The sequence below is a fragment of the Diadema antillarum genome, unplaced genomic scaffold (assembly GCF_040938485.1).
Source record: "Diadema antillarum isolate AM-2024a unplaced genomic scaffold, OU_Dant_1.0 scf00000090, whole genome shotgun sequence".
NCBI classification, from domain to species: Eukaryota; Metazoa; Echinodermata; class Echinoidea; order Diadematoida; family Diadematidae; genus Diadema; species Diadema antillarum.
This window is the reverse complement of record NW_027270979.1, coordinates 313215-329570: the sequence shown is the minus strand read 5'-3', so window position 1 is coordinate 329570 and position 16356 is coordinate 313215. Positions and strand designations below refer to the sequence as shown.

The following is a 16356-nucleotide window of genomic DNA, read 5'->3' as shown; positions in this document are numbered from 1 at the left end:
CTTTTTTCTCCCAAGAAGCATGCCTTGATGTTAATTTGTCAGTTCAGAAAGGGTTATATGGGGAGGAATATATCAGAAGGGCTATTAGATCACTGATAACTAGAGCTAGGGATGAGTTCTCGGTGTAGATGTCTTCGTATGTCCCAGGGTGAAACAGATTGACATTTATCTCAAATATCAAGCCATTACATATGTTTTGGGTGCTTCTGTTTGTATTTTTCATATCATCTGGTTTTCTTTCACCATTATTTAATTTGGAGCAGAAAGAAAAAAAAAAATCCACTGAACTAAGCACCAAGTGCATGTGATCAATGCCTGCCTAAAACAACAACAAAAGTGCCAATACTGAAATTTATACACTGTGGTAAATATATTAATGAGCGTGTTTACCATTCAAGCTGATCAGTAAGAGTTTTAGTTTAAATGGTGCCTTTTTGATGATAGTTTGCTATGGAGGAGGACTAGAAAATTACAAAATGAGAAAAAAAAAGATGAAAATAACTGGGAGGAATTATCAACCAGCCAGCATAGAAATAGAGTATATATACAATAGATTATGAGAAAGATTGCTGTATATTTACTTAATAGAGAGAATTGAATAGATACTGTGTTTTTCTTTTACAAGTGTGTGCGGAAATACGTCTTGTCTAGGTCGTACAGAGTTGTGTGGATATGCACCAAGTCGGTTGTTTGATTGCTCCAAAGAAAATTCATGCAAGGCAAGAGTAGAGAGTATATCTTTATGCCGGTCGGGATGTGATGCTGCTAAAATATCTCTGCGGCAGCTGGCCTTCATCCAGAGGGTTTCTAGATTCCTTTCGGTGGGGGGAACTCGTTAGTCGGCATCGCTGTTCTCTGAGATTCACATCGTCAGCACCAGTGCATATCCAGAATCAAATCGTTAGAACCTTGGGTATGTAAGATTGTCTCTTTCTCTGTATAAAGTCTCTCTCTCTCTCTTGTTTCTCTCTTCTCTTAGTAAAATTTCTTTCTTTGTCTACAGCAGTTGTAGTCCGTCATCTACCTCTTTCCAGGTTGTCGCTGGTACGCGCAGATCTCACATGAGCTCGTGCGATTTTCCCCGCCAAATCTTTGTCGTTGAGTGCAAGTTGTCATCATCAAATTGAAGAGAAACGCACAAGGAATTGTGTAGTCTGTAAAGAGGGGGTCCAGAGTAGTTTGATAGTGCTGAAATGTGATTATTTTGATAACAACTGTGCACAGGGTACATATCTGTGAATGGATTTCATGCATCGGAATTCCTTTGCTTCAGAGATCTGTGAATACCAGCGACAACCCAGAACACTCATTATCTTCCGACAGGAAAACAAAAGAAACAGAACAACAGAAAAAATGTGAAAAAAATTAAGAAATGCATACGAATAGGGAGAAAAGCAGTTTAGAAAATATACATGCCCACACGTACACAATCTGACATGTACCATAATCTGCTTTGTTATAAGTGCCAAGTTTCAGTCATGATGTCATTTGCATGTCTGTGTTGAGCTGTTGCTTTTACTTGTCCGTCTCACCTCATACTGAGAAATGCAATTAGGTTGTGTAGTATTTGTTTGTAGTTTTTATGCTTTTGTCTTTTAAAGGGGAAGGCTAGTAACTGATCAGTAGGAATCAGTGGAAATGCTGGGAGATGATTGTTCCAATCCTTATGGGATTCATTCAAGAGTATATTATATATCTATTGTTGTGTGAAAATGATTTGCTTCAGAATGGTCTCATATTCAAGTAATGTGCAGTTTAATGCTTCCAGGTTAGCGTCCCTGGTCAGTGACGGAGCATTAATCTGCACATTACTTGAATATTAGACCGTTCTGAAGCAAATCATTTTCACACAACAAAAGATATACAATGAACTCTTGAATGAATCCCATGAGGACTGGAACAATCATCTCCCAGCATTTCCACTGATTCCCACTGATCAGTTACTAGCCTTCCCCTTTAAGGATCTATCTTTTGTTCTGTGAAATGATTTCAATTGGGGGAAGCTAATCCCTTCGATGGACATTTTGTATGACCATCTTTTTTTTCAGTCTCTAATGCTTATTACTGTTGACTTTTGTGTGCTATTCAGGAGAAAGAATTCGGACATGTTTGTCTGTTTTAATTAAACCTTCATTTTTTTTCTTTTCTTTTTTGTCCATTATAATTCCAAATAGAGGAAAAGGGTGCACTTTTGAGATGGTGGTGCTACTATAGATGGAGTGCTTTGAAGAAATGTAATCCTCTGATGCAATATTTCCTCTCAGAGGATTTGGAATGGTATGTGTAGGATTGCACAGTCACATGCGATGACATTGAATGTTGGTATGAAGGCAAGGGACATACATTGTAGCTTTCACAGCTATTGGCCCTCAGCTCTTCAAGAATATCCTGATTGTATTTTTTTTTTTCATGTGAAGAGGTTGCTGGTACATTCAGTGATGTAACTTGTATGTCAGTTTTAACACCCACAAAACCCATGCAAACCAATGCAGTGGGGAATGTAGTGATGCATCCATAGTGTGTACTAATGTGGAAATGTAAACGCAATTCCACCCTCCTTTGTTTAGCCCTTTCTGAAAGTGGGACAGTAACGAAGGGGACGGCAGCGTGAAATTTCCCGGTGAACGATGCATTGTGGGTAGTGGTGATCATTGTACACATACACACATGCTACCTTGCCTTTATGTATCTAGTGGCACATTGTGCCAACAGTGTATTACTACGAGGGCAACAAATTGAAAAGGTGCTGTTAGCAAGCACATGTGCTGTATTGGCAAGCAACCTACAAAGGGATTGTCTGACATCGTGTAAGCATTATCCAAAGTCCTTGCTCTCACCACCGTCTAAAATTTTTGCATGCGATTCCGTCGCATGGATTGCATTGCATTTGCAAGAAGGCATATAGATACCAGTCGTTTTACACAGCTTGCATCTCTACATGTGTGCTTTTGAACAAGAGTCCTGAAAAAAAAAACATCAGCGACTAATCAGCGCGAAACATTGTACTCCGTGCATCCGTACGCTGAAACCTGTTTTAACCAGTGTGCCAATCCGTGCCGAGTTTTTGCAAGTGTGACTGAGGTTTGTACGAGTAGATGGACCCTATTTCATGGGGTACAGGCATCTTAGAGATTTGAATGAAATTCCCACGCTCAAGTGAGAAAGTGCCATCCTGTTTAGTTCAGTGTCACTGTGAAGCTAAAAGGTGGCAAGAAGAAAGAAGTGACCAGGATTGAAAAAAGAAACACATTTCCTGCAACTGACAACATTGTCTGCAACATTTCAAGTTCATTCATTTCTACTTGCTCGATATTTAGAAAGTATGGCAATACCTCTTTAGCTTTTTCTTCCATCTGTGTCTCAACATTGATTTGTAAGCTGTTTTTTAAGGAAAGGTGATCCTACTGCCAATAGTTTAACGCTTTTTTGGAAACAACCCAAAAGGAAATTCAGCTGTTTTACTATAAATGGTTACACATTTGTCGGTGGCATCCATTAATGACATGTAGGAAGTTGTCAGAAGCATTGTCGAGATCTCTCAGCGACAAAGTGCTTGTGTTTATTGAAACAACAGTTGGTAACGTTGCTGTTGTACAATTCAGATGAAATTTGAAAAATCAGTATTCATTCCACTAAACAGCGGGAAAAAAAGAAATGTCTGACCAATCAGATATACACAAATGTCACAAAGTGTCATTGAAAAGCCATCATTATTTTTTCTTTTTCTTTGAAAAAGAAAAAGAGGCGTTGTACTCCAGCAAAAGTGATTTTTTATTTCCTCTCTGTGTGGTGCCAGTGATTCAGAGGAGAGCGTAGTTCTGAATATATCCTGTTTCATGTGCTTTACATCAAGAGACGTTTGTGCAAACACTTGTATATTTACCAAGGGGTCATGTCAGTGTGGAAAGGGCGGCAGTAGTGTTATACCGAGGTAGCTTTATGTTTACACCGTTGTTTAAAAGTTCTCAGAAGTCTTTTGTACAGCAAAAATGTGTGAGAAAAAAACTGTGGTTCTAGACTGTATTTTCTGCCTTGTGGTTTTTGCCTAGATTTATAGACATTTTCTTGCCTGTATGGGGAGGAGCTTTACGTGGAGTAGTAAGTATGTAACCTCCCATGTATGGACGAATGTGGTTTGGTCGGAAAAAGCAAAAATTACAAATGAAATACAGATTATTTACTACTTGCTATGCCGAAATTCCCATCAACTGCATATTACTTTGCCTTCTTGATTTTTTTTTTTTAATGTTTGCCCTCCAGGCACAAGTAAACTTGGATCACATATATTTTTTTCCCATAAAGAAAGCCAAGTACTGTAACAGGAGAGAAGTATTTTAAGTAAGTCTTACATTCACACAAACTTTCCACCATGCGGTAGCATGGACTTGATCACCATAGAGGTGTACATTGTTTTCTCCAATTTGATGCCAAATACATTGTACCCTATTGTGTAGAATGAACTATTGAGTGTGGCATTGGTCAGGAATATGAATTTTGAATTAACTTTTGACTTTACTAAGAGAGCGTGTCGATTAAATCATGAATTTGCAATTTTATGCTCAGGCCAATGGCTGAGTTTTTTTTTTTTTTTTAAGACTGTTTGGACAAAGAAATTTGAAAAATATAGTAAAGCAAACATGGGGTAGCCACTACTGGGTTGGGTTTTGAATGGTACGTAGTAGTTTGTGTGAAACCAGTGTATATTTTAACAGTGTTTTGAAATGAAAGATGGAGGTCTTCGTGGAAGATTCGTATTTTATTTTTAAATATTTGTTCGTAAGTTTCCTCGTCTATTCATTCTGGTTGATGCCTGCAACAATGGAGCTGTACACATCCATTACTCTGCCAAGAAGTGTTAGAAAGAGGGTGCCGCTATTAAGCAAAGTCAATTATGCAAGCAAATCATGATTAGGATTGAAATTGTGGGAATGAAATTAGGAACAAAGGCTCAGTAGTGTGGCAGTGGAATCGTGACCACGGCAACTGATCAACTGCATTCTAGCATCTCGTAACTGCCACTCGTCAATTTACAGGAAAAAACAAATTATGTGTTGACTCCTGCGTGTGTTAAGTTATTGTGGTTTACAACTTTGTACCACTCTTGTAATCCTGTTTCATCTCCAAAATTGATGACGTTGCTCTGTGCTTTGTATGATAATCTTTGATAATCAAAGTACGCAATTTAAATGAGTTTATTAATAAGCCTGATTCTCCCGGGATTGGCAGTTATTATGTAAATGAGCTTTGTACAGTTAAGACAAAAACAAAACTGCTGTATATGTACAAAAATGCTTTAAATGTTTCATTTATATGTTCTAATGTAAAATCAAATGTTCGCTTTTTTTTTCACCCTCATTTGTTCGCCCCTTTGTACAGCTTACATTCCGTCGAAAAATCTTGAAGGAAAGAGAATCTCTTTTTACTTTTTTTTTTCTTGTGCTTGTGGTATTGCAATGTCCAGGAGAGTCTGAAAACCTGTATTTATAAAAAAGAAAAGCTGTTGAAATGATACTTATATTGAGTAGTCAGAAATATTTAAGTTCATTTTTTCCTGTATCTATCCTCTTTCTTGCACGTTTATTTGTGACATGTGAACACCATTGTTTGAAAATATACTTTCACCTTATGACAAGCAGGATACGTTGTGCACTTTGTCCTTCTCTTGCGTGCAGATGAACTTGGCAAGTCTTGTGAAATAAGCAAATTTGCATCATCATTCATGATAAAGAACGACACCTTTATGGAAGTCAGAGTTATTCCTTCAATTCAATTCAATTCAATAGTTTATTTATTTCGATCAACAACAAAAAAATCTCTGCTCATACATTCAATCACACTATGGTGTTACATTTGGATATCAGGTGTTTTACATTAAGCATTACACATTACAATGTCCATGCACTTTGATAACATGTTCAAAATTCACTTAGTACTCCATATAATGTGTTATATCAGTTTCATGAATACAAAATGTACAGTATATGAAAGGCCATGGTTGCTATTGACAAAAGATATTGAGTATTGATAGAACTTATGTCAAAATTCACCACAATGATCAGCACAGAAGCATACAGGGGATCCCATATCATTAGTGTGTGCCATCAAAATGTAAAACAAAGATGATCATGTACCTACTGTGTATATTATTTATATAATGTGTGTGTCTGTGTCTGTGTGTGTGTATGTGTGTGTGTCCGTCTGTCTGTCTGTGTATGTGTGTGTGTGTGTGTGTGTAAAATTGATATCAATACATTCCAGACAACTATCAACACTGATACAAATATGTGGTATTAGCCTAATAGTTGTACAATGTGTTGCTTGTTTGGTGGTGGTGGTTATAAAACCATTTTTAAAAATACTGTTTTGATGTTAGGATGGGAGTGACAATTACCAGCAATAAAAAAAAAAACCAAAACAAAAAACCCTCAAATGACAAGTAACCACTGAACTATATCTGATTACCTTTCTTCTTCTTCATTTTCCATTAAAAGTGAGGCTTCATGCTTGAATATAAACACACTTGGTTTTTTTGTTATTGTTCGAGGGCAAGTGGTTGCCACTTCACTGGGTTTACCCTGCTCTTTGCGATGAATGAATGAAGCAGGATCTTTTACTTGCATGACTCTCTCAAATAAGGGACCTCCATTTTACAAAGTTGTATGTCCTATCCAAGGGACAGAGTGTTTTTGCCTCTTACAAGAGGGGACAGCATGATTGCTCACAACATTGCTCAATGAGACTCAGGAATTGAACCTGGGTCCTCTGGATCTGGAGGCAGATGTGCTACTGACTGAGCTAAAATCGCCGCTCTCGCGGAATAAAATTTCATAAAGAAAAAGTATGGGCTTTGGAATGGACCACAACCTGAGAGTAAAATAATTGCATAACACCCTGAGGTTGCCTTTACCCCGTAGATTGATACAATAAATGGCAGTTTGTGTTATCTACATAGATAGATGTTTGATAAAGTATGGAATATCCGACAGGGCCTTGTCAAAAAGCTAATGCTGATATACTGCATAAGTGAAATTTTCCACGGTGTAGAAATTTTTGTGCATTTCGTACAGCCAGAAGCTAGCACAAAAAATAAAAGCATGCAAACATTTTTGCTTGTTATATTTATGACTATTTAATGTCTTGTTTCCATGTAATCAATCCCCAAAATTCATCTCAACTTGATAAGGCGCGAAAAATTACCACTGCAAAAATATCCGCTTTCACAGTATCACTTCAGTTTCCATTTCCAGTGTCATAACAATTGCTTATAAATGTATGTGTGTATTCACATTCAATACATTTATAGATGGACAGATAGAAAGAAAGATAAAATGCTCTAGAAAGAAAGATGGATGGATGGACATATACATATCAACACACACACACATTATGTGCACATGTGCGTGTTTCAAATTGAGAGGATAGATCATGCAATACATCAACAAATTTCTTAATGCTGAGGTAGACTGCAGTACATTATCTGGAATGAAGAGAGCAGTTCCATTTCCTGAATGCAGTGTACTCCCATTATAATGAAGTCCTCAGGATCAGCAATTTTCTTTCGTTATATCGAAATTTCGTTATAACCCAACAAATAAACAATTTTAAAAATAGAGTTAATTATGATGCGGCCTAAATTTTTACTTCATTGTAAATGGGATTTTGATATATCCGTGTTCGTTATAACGGGAGTGAACTGTATTAACCCGTTGAGGACGGTTTGATTTTGCTACAACACGCATTTCCCATAGACACTTGCCCGAGTATACTCGGGACTCGTCCTCAACGTGTTAAACATCATAATGAAGGAAATTAATTGGGCCCACTTTCAAAATCGTGCTTCTTTGTGAGAGGTTGTCCTAAAAAGAAAAAGAAGGAGAGATGAAAACTTGAAAAGAATGGCAGTATAATCAATTCAGAATGATGATTTACACACTTGTAAAGAGTAGAATCCTCATGGTCGGACATCCAGGTATCTAGCAGTGATTGGAGTGAAAACAAACCCTCAATCGGTGTATTTTTTAGACAAAATTATCTACTTATCATCCATACTTTGCTTTAAAATTCCATGAAACTGTCAGATATGATTTATCTTAACATTTCTGATAGCCACAAGAAATTTTATTGACGAAATATGGAAAAGAATGGTAGATTGAGGATATTGAACCCCGACCAACAAGTCAATCGTAGATTTGTACACTGCGTGCATGCATTGCATTCACACCAATTCACACTCTAGCTCCTCACATGTAGCATGCATTGCAAGCAAGTTGTTCGTTTTCACTCCAGCTATGCCGGAAGTGATGTTAGCTGTCCATGGGAATAGTCAATCGAACAACTGTAGAAAATTTAATCCAAATCAGTTGCACTAGAATTCAGAATCAGTTTTGTTGGAGAATAATTCTCCATCAGAGGTACTCTCATGACTTTGTTCTACATGAATTATTACCAAGTCCACGTAATGCCCCATACGGTACAAGGTTGGTAGGTAATTAAAGTAACAGTTGTTTTTCCTACACGCCTACACATATACATCATTTACCATGCTCCTGCCCAATATGGTACAGGATGGTAGGTAATTATGATAATGGTCATACTTCATACAACTCCTTTACTCCCCTGTGGGGTTCAAAGCACTTTACATTATTAAACCTTGTCATTAGAATCAATCCCACGCCCAAAGTGCATTCACCCTACTTGGATGGATCATTCCAGCCATGCTACCTCCAGCTTACGTATGTATGCTATCAAATCCAACCACTTTCATTTTCAGATTTTTACCATGTATCCATTTACACATCTTTGATAAAAAGTGGAGCATCAGACATTAAATGTCTAGCTGGAGTAGACAAGAACTGCAGCAAAACTTTTACTGCTGAACCTTTTATAATTCAGAGCACAGTGCACCCACCTTACCTTTATCATAACTGTGTAAATTTGAGCATGAAGACAGATTTCCAGACACAAGAGGGAGACTATCATCACAACTTTGAATACCTGAGCACACCTGACATTCACACACACCAAGTAATATTATACTTACAGAAAATGATTGGCTGAGGAGGGCAAATACAGAACGGCCCACCTGAAGGATTTGAAATGCTTTTGAGGTAAATGGTTAAAGCCCAGAGACAAAGTCGAGGGAGTTACAACTTCCCCCCGAAATTGTGATTTAAAGCCCAAAGTTAGAACATTCTGTATATCATCAACAACAAAAGCCATCACCCGTTATATTTGTCAGTCCACATGATCTGAGAGTAACACATACATTCCACTTAAATTTTCTGTGTCAAGCATTTTTGCACCATCACCAAGCCCACAACTATCTAGCACTATACCACTGTATGCAGTTCCAGTGCACGCAGTGGGCACCCAAATTGCATCCCTAATTTGATTATGAATTGGTTTCTTAGTACGTCATTTGTTTCCACAAAATGTTCTGATGTGGGAGAACATCACGAAGAATGTTCTGCACATGGGAGACTGAATTACAGATGGTCTTCCGATCATCTGATCACATTTATCCAGTCATCGATTGGTATTAGACTAACTCATATAATGAAACCTACTGTGAATCAACTACACATACAACAGAATGTGAAGGCAAAATGGTCATATATCGGGCACATATCTGTGAAACAGCTTATACGTCATGCCCTTGTAGACGGATGGCAGTTCGTGCATGCCCACGTCCACCTTGTCGAAGCCTTCGGCAAGCCCGTGTCGGATAAGCTTGGCCATGCGGCACGTCAGGGGTGTGTGCTCATTGGACAGAGTGAGTTCTTCCACCGGAATCCAGCTGGCGTTGCTCAACTCAGTGGTGCAGATGTTGATGTCAAAGGTCAAGGGTCGCAGCCGGGTCACAACGTAGATATCGGAGCGGCCAAACGCGCTGGGGACCTTGTGCTGCTGACGAAAAGCAAGCACTCCCTGGAATTCTGGGTCAGGGCAGAAAAGCAAAGCAGAAATTCACGAGAACAGAATACCAGTAGATTTCTTGGGATGAATTCAAACAATATAGAATTAAATGATTTTGTTGTTGTTGTTGTTGCAAAGCGGGCTTCTAAAGGCTGCCGCACACTATACGACTCACGACTATACAACTGATAGACTTTGGATCCGAAATAAATCACAATAGCCTTAGAATAACCACACTTGTTTATTTCAGATCCAAAATCTGTCAGTCGCATAGTCGTGAGTCGTATAGTGTGTGGCGGGCTTAAGGTTCATACCACATTTGATAGGACCATGGAGGTGAGACTCACCTCCCTGATAGGACATGGTTTACTGTGCAAAAGTGTGTTAATTCGGTAAATTATTTGAAGTTATTTAAAGTGTGTTGGAAAATATCCTATAACTTTCATACAGTTGTACATATACCATATTCTTTGATCTTTCTGTATGATCCCCTGCACATACTATATGTACTTCCTGCAAATGTAATATTACGAGTGAAATGCAGTTTTTAGTAAACAAACTGACAAGTCAAGGATCACAAATCTGCAAACCTGTAAATACATATGTGGCTTCAAATTCATATCAAAACAATATCCAAAGTTTGAACACACATACGTTTCTTCAGGCTTTGCAGCAAGCCTGGTACTGAAAAAGGAATGAAGAAACTATTGCTATAAACTAAGGTAACTATAGTAAATATGGTACAAGTATATCAATTGGAGTGTTTGTCTGCAACTGTGTGTGTGTGTGTGTGTGGGCATATGTGTTTGGCCTGTAGAAATGTATGTACGGGGGTGGCTGTTGAAGGGAAAACTTGGAAAGAAAGGGGGAGAAGGAACATCATAAATCTCTATCCATTTTCAGTAACATCACAATGAGTCCCAAAGCCTGTTCAGTGAAAGTATATAACTATTGAAAAGAACAACTAGAAAAGCATTCGGAGAGCACAGACCTCTGCCAAGCCAGCAATTCTTTTCCATACATGCATGAAATTTCCCAAAATAGAAGCCTTACATTGCAGCATTTTGTTTATATTATTGTATGGCACCTTGCCCAAGCAGAGCAAGCATTAGTGCATGTATGTAAACCTCCAGTATGCACAGCTTGAACCCCAAGTTCGTTGACCTTATACGCCAAAAGATGAAAAATCCTTTTAAAAAATCCATAAAAATTCCTGGATCACTACCAAAATTGAATATGGTCTTCCTTGTGTCAAAATCTACTTTTTATGCAAGTTTCATTTTAATCCATACACAACTTTTTGAGTTATTTTGCAAACAGACAAACCAATGCCGATGATCACCCAACCTCCTTCCTTGGCAGAGGTAATAAATATGTCCTGATAGTCATAGTCTTGACAGTCATGACTCATTTCATCCAGTAACCCTGGTTCCCTGGATGCGGGGTTCCCACCATCCTCCACTGGTAACCCACCTGTCTTGATGCCTGTCTCCTCATACACCTCTCTCACTGCCGTCTCAGGAATGTCTTCTGCCAAACAGGCAAAACCACCCGGAAACTTCCATCTTGAAAGCTGATACAAAAATGATAACACCAATAATATCATGATAATTTTTTTTTACTGATTTCAATTTTTTGAATAGAATAAAAATGCACCCATAATAATATGCTTTCACTCTAGGTCAGAAAAACCTCAGCAGTGATGAAATAAATGAATATCATCATACATACAATGCTACATAAAACACTAGTTAGACACAAAAAAGTGGATGTCTAGATTTGAATAAAGGCAAAGGTTTGGAGTACATATCATCGTTAAGCACGCAGGCAAGAAATTTATTACAAGAGGAAAAGTGAGCAAAAAAACACAGTTGTCCAAACTGCATCTGAATTAACTTAGAGTTAACACAACTGACTGTTAATGTTACAAGAAGAATGGACATTCCTAATGTGCTGTATACAAGCTAAACATCCCAGAGGCTCTGCAATTCCTGCATAATATGTTTTTTCAGTCAAGTTTCAAGGACTTCATCTGGGTTTGTGCTGGTCTTTTGTACATTCTGTAAATGTCACTCACGTATATATGGATAAGTCATAGCAAGTGAAAGCATACAACAGCCTACCCTTTAAAGGTCAAATAATGACACATCTTTGATGTACCCATCTAAAGATGATTGAAACCTTTTGTGATTAAAAATGATTAAGTACTTGCATTTGCCTACAGAAAGTCAACATGGCTTTGGAAATTGATGGATGCATTGGGACAAATAAACAGGACAAGACAGTTCTCACAACATTATATGAATTACTTCTAAGTATACTGGTACTTAAAAATGAAATAAGCTTTATTTTTAATAGGATTATTGGAATGGTATCCTCTATATTTTTGATCAACACACTGGCATCTGTATAGTCAGTAAGATGAACAGTAATAACAATTTTAAATTCTGACGATCTTTAGAGAAAGTTGAATCTAATATAGCATCTGAACACAGCATCACTATGAGAGCTGATGATTTCTTGTTAATCTTAATGAATTCTGTAATCAGAAAGATTTCTCAACTTTGGCACTGATATGCAACACAGCACAATCTACAGTAATGTTGCAACAACAAAAAAAATGTCGAAATGGGCATTATGGACGTGATCTCACCGTATTTTTATCCTGAATCATGAGCAACTCTCTTGTCTCTTCATTCAGAACCAGTCCTACACATGCAAAAGAAATCATGAAATGAAGTGGTCAGGAAACTAACAGACATCTGGTAGAGCTCTTGCAAATGAAGAACTCTTGGAAAAATCTAAGAACTCTTGGAAAAATCGAAGAACTTGATCTTTGGTATGTTGCATGAGAGTCCTTTGTCAGCCAAACTCACCATCATACAAAAGAACACTTACAACTCATTTCTTGTCAAAAAAAACCCCCAAAAACACCAAAATTGCATGCACACATAGAAAATTTGTTGGACACTATGCAGATGTAAGAAAATCCAAACAGAACTTGTTCTTGCTTGAAAACATACATGTGAGATACTTTTCATTACTATGTATAAACAACACAAAAAGGAAAATATTTTTCTACTTGCCTACAATTGTAAAATGCTCAGTTAATTGAGCAAGTGTCCACAGACATTAGACTGGCAAGCACTCTCTTTGTAATCTTACTTGTCTAATGGTGAGTTTTGGAGGCATGAGGCATGAAGACATGTGGGTAATTAAATGACATGATAAACCAAACTAACTACAGCAATTAAAGATAAGCAGAGGCTCTCACCTGCCACGCCCACTGTGTGGCTTGCAAAGGCCGGCAGACGAGATGGACCCTCCTGTAACCATAGCGACAGGACAGCCAGGTCGTCTTCTGCATGGTGGTATGTGAAGCCGCGCCGGGCTGCAACGCCGATCAGGTGGCTCTGACGGATTGGTACGTGGAGCCAGACTGCATTGCACCCATCCCGCCTCCAGCCTGCCAGAGAATCTAAGTAACAGAAAAAAAAAAGAAAAGAAAAATCCCTTGTCAAGTTTACCAGTTTACCACCAACTATACTGCACTCACAGTTGGTTATCTAAGTTCGAATCATTTGTTGTTAATGATGTTGAATTTATTTGTTTTCAATATCATTTTCATTGTAGAGGCATCAGCATTGTCATCATCTTATCATCAGAAGTAGTAACATCAACACCGCCATTATTAGGGTGGTATATTTGTTCAATGAGATGAAAACTGCTAAATTTGCAATTGTGATTGTGGAAGGGTAGACGTTCTTGTGGTTGACTGGCTTCTAACTTACGTTCATTCATTTGGTACATGTATTTTTAAAACATTCTAATGTTTTTAATTTTCTCTTCACTAACTAATCATAAACAGCATATTTTGGACCAAAAATTAATCCTGTAGAAATTCTAAAGATTAGCTGAAAGATCTTCACATAATTATACATTGTATACCTGTATTTCAACTATTTCAGAATATTGGCCTGTTTGACACTCCATTGTATAGACTGCTATTTGGAAAATGATGTTTTAAAACATTCTAATGTTTTTAATTTTCTCTTCACTAACTAATCATAAACAGCATATTTTGGACCAAAAATTAATCCTGTAGAAATTCTAAAGATTAGCTGAAAGATCTTCACATAATTATACATTGTATACCTGTATTTCAACTATTTCAGAATATTGGCCTGTTTGACACTCCATTGTATAGACTGCTATTTGGAAAATGATGTCTCTGCCTATACAACAATTTCCAAATACATGTAGTGCACTACTGTAAAAGTGGATATTTTCGCGCGACTAATTTTTCGTGCTCGGCCGGGTAAGAAGAGTTTCACGTGTTTTTAATTCTGCAGAATCCAGACATCAACTACTGGAACATAATGGCAAGCAAAAATATTCGTGTGCTTTTATTTTCGTGCTAGTTTCGGATTGCGCGAAATGTGCAAAAACTTCCACTTTGACAGTATTTGTGAAATGATGTCACAAAAACAATTACGGCATCGTGCGCTGCTTAATGTCACTCTTTGAAATGCACCTGGTAACAATTTCCAATAAAGCAATTGTGACATTGTAAAGCAATAAGTGGGCTGATGATAGAGACTAATCAGGAGAGGATAGACCTGGAAGTCCAACTGTTGCTATGCACCAATCTTCCAGTACAGTATCTTCAGTAAAGTAAAATACTGACATTGCAGGCTGCATGCTTCGTCTGTCACTTTGTAAAATGGCACAAATAAAAACAATGATTTTGCACCCTGCTTAATTCATACCATCACTGTACGATCCCTCTACAACATAACTATACACAGCCTACCGGTACATAGTCACTGCATGGCACTGTGTCTGGTCGGGCTATCTACAACATAGCATCCGCCACACGATTTCTCACCTCACATATTCCCCATCTTTTGTTTAAATGTTTTATTCCAAAGTCTTGAAATATAAAGCAAATTAGACTAGACTTCTACTCTGCTTAATCTCAGGTTTCTACATTGTACCGGTAATTAAAACTATATGGGCCTCGCGGTGTCTCCTCTAGGTACCAGTAATCAAACCTTGGTGTATTCTTTTTTACCATTCACTTCAGGGCTGCACCTCTCGTACCTCATCAGCGACAGTGAATAAAGTTCCAATACATTTGTAGGTGCCGGTAAATTACCATTATATATTTTTCTAGTCACCTCTGCCAATAGTTTTAACCAGAAAGTGTCAAGGTAAAGTAACTTAAATTTGTATAGCCCTAAAATTACTAAATAAGCAGACTGATATGGGTATGACCGAGACTGAGACAACAATTTAGCAGACTATCAAACCAGAGTGTTGTGGCCCTTTAAAAAGGGATGGTACAGAATTGGTGGAGATGAGAATTGGGCTTTTAACTTTTTGCGAGATACCAAGAAAACACTTAAAATACAGAGCATACTATTTTAAGAGGAATTCAAAGTTTATTTGATGAAAATCGGGTTTGGAATGACTGAAACATCCAAAAACAAGGTAAAACAAAGCGATCGTAAAAAAGTGTGGGTCCCACACTTTATTAGAATTGCTCTGTTTTGGATATCTCAGCCATTTCAAAACCAATTTTCATCAAACAAACGTTGAATTCCTCATGGAATTGCATGCTCTTTCATAAGAGGTGTCTCATTATCTCACCAAAAAATGCAGGACCTACCTACACTCCCGTACAGATGATGAATATTAGAAACCTGAAATTAGGTGTCAACCAAAATTATATGATCCCTTTATATTCGTCGTAACATTAATCATTAGCAAGTCATGTGACCAGTGACAGAGCGAGTAGGGACTCTAACGTGTTGGAACATGTCTCTTGAACAACTCTATTCATGACTAATTGGGTCTAATTCAAATTAATGGCAATGTGCAAAAAAGGCCAAAGTAGTGATCTTATTTGTTTGCGATTAAAACTAGCCATCCCCTATACACTTTATCCCTTGTCCCATTGGCACTGCACTGCACTGTGGCCTACCATATACCACTGCTACCTACTTAGGATCTTTACTGCTACCACTGTACCATGTACGGTAGATGCTACTGCCTTTCATTATGATTATCCACCTGTAATCATGCATACCCGCGTACTGGTAACTTACTGTCTAGTACGCTATCAAACGAGACGTCACCAATGGATTGTGACGTAAGATCGATGGTAACACAGTTAAACCGGTCCTTCTTTGCTTCAAACACTTGTCTCCCTGGACCACCACTTCCATTGGTGCAGTAATTCCTTCTGCTGCACTTGTACCACACGAAGCACTCTTTCTCGTTCCATATGACGGGAAAGAGACTGGTCATTTGGACGTGACTGAGTCTTTTTAAACCTCCCGCGAGGTAAAAGGCCGATTTCACAAGCATTTTCACTTCCGGATTATTATTCTTGCGAGTGAGGCCGAGGCCAAAGTTAATAACAAACCTCGCTCTGTG

The 16356-nt window shown here is 37.9% G+C and overlaps 1 protein-coding gene across 1 annotated transcript; it reads right to left on the bottom strand.

Moving 5' to 3' along the window:
• Window positions 1-9609: 9609 nt before the first annotated feature.
• On the bottom strand, window positions 9610-16227 carry LOC139718160 (nucleoside diphosphate-linked moiety X motif 6-like). The gene is made up of 5 exons (XM_071629645.1): window positions 16026-16227; window positions 13190-13393; window positions 12569-12624; window positions 11389-11488; window positions 9610-9935 (listed from the first exon to the last, which is right to left on the bottom strand). The coding sequence occupies exons 1-5, from the start codon at window positions 16225-16227 to the stop codon at window positions 9610-9612; spliced, it is 888 nt and encodes a 295-aa protein (XP_071485746.1).
• Between the last annotated feature and the right edge of the window lie 129 nt (window positions 16228-16356).

Bases quoted from the DNA above. Each gene is read 5' to 3' on its own strand.
- LOC139718160 (XM_071629645.1), bottom strand. From the start codon at position 16,227: ATGACCAGTCTCTTTCCCGTCATATGGAACGAGAAAGAGTGCTTCGTG. The intron at 13,394-16,025 runs GTAAGTTACCAG...TCTGTTACTTAG, and splicing joins GTTTGATAGCGTACTAGACA to ATTCTCTGGCAGGCTGGAGG. The intron at 11,489-12,568 runs GTGAGATCACGT...TTTTTGTATCAG, and splicing joins TGATTCAGGATAAAAATACG to CTTTCAAGATGGAAGTTTCC.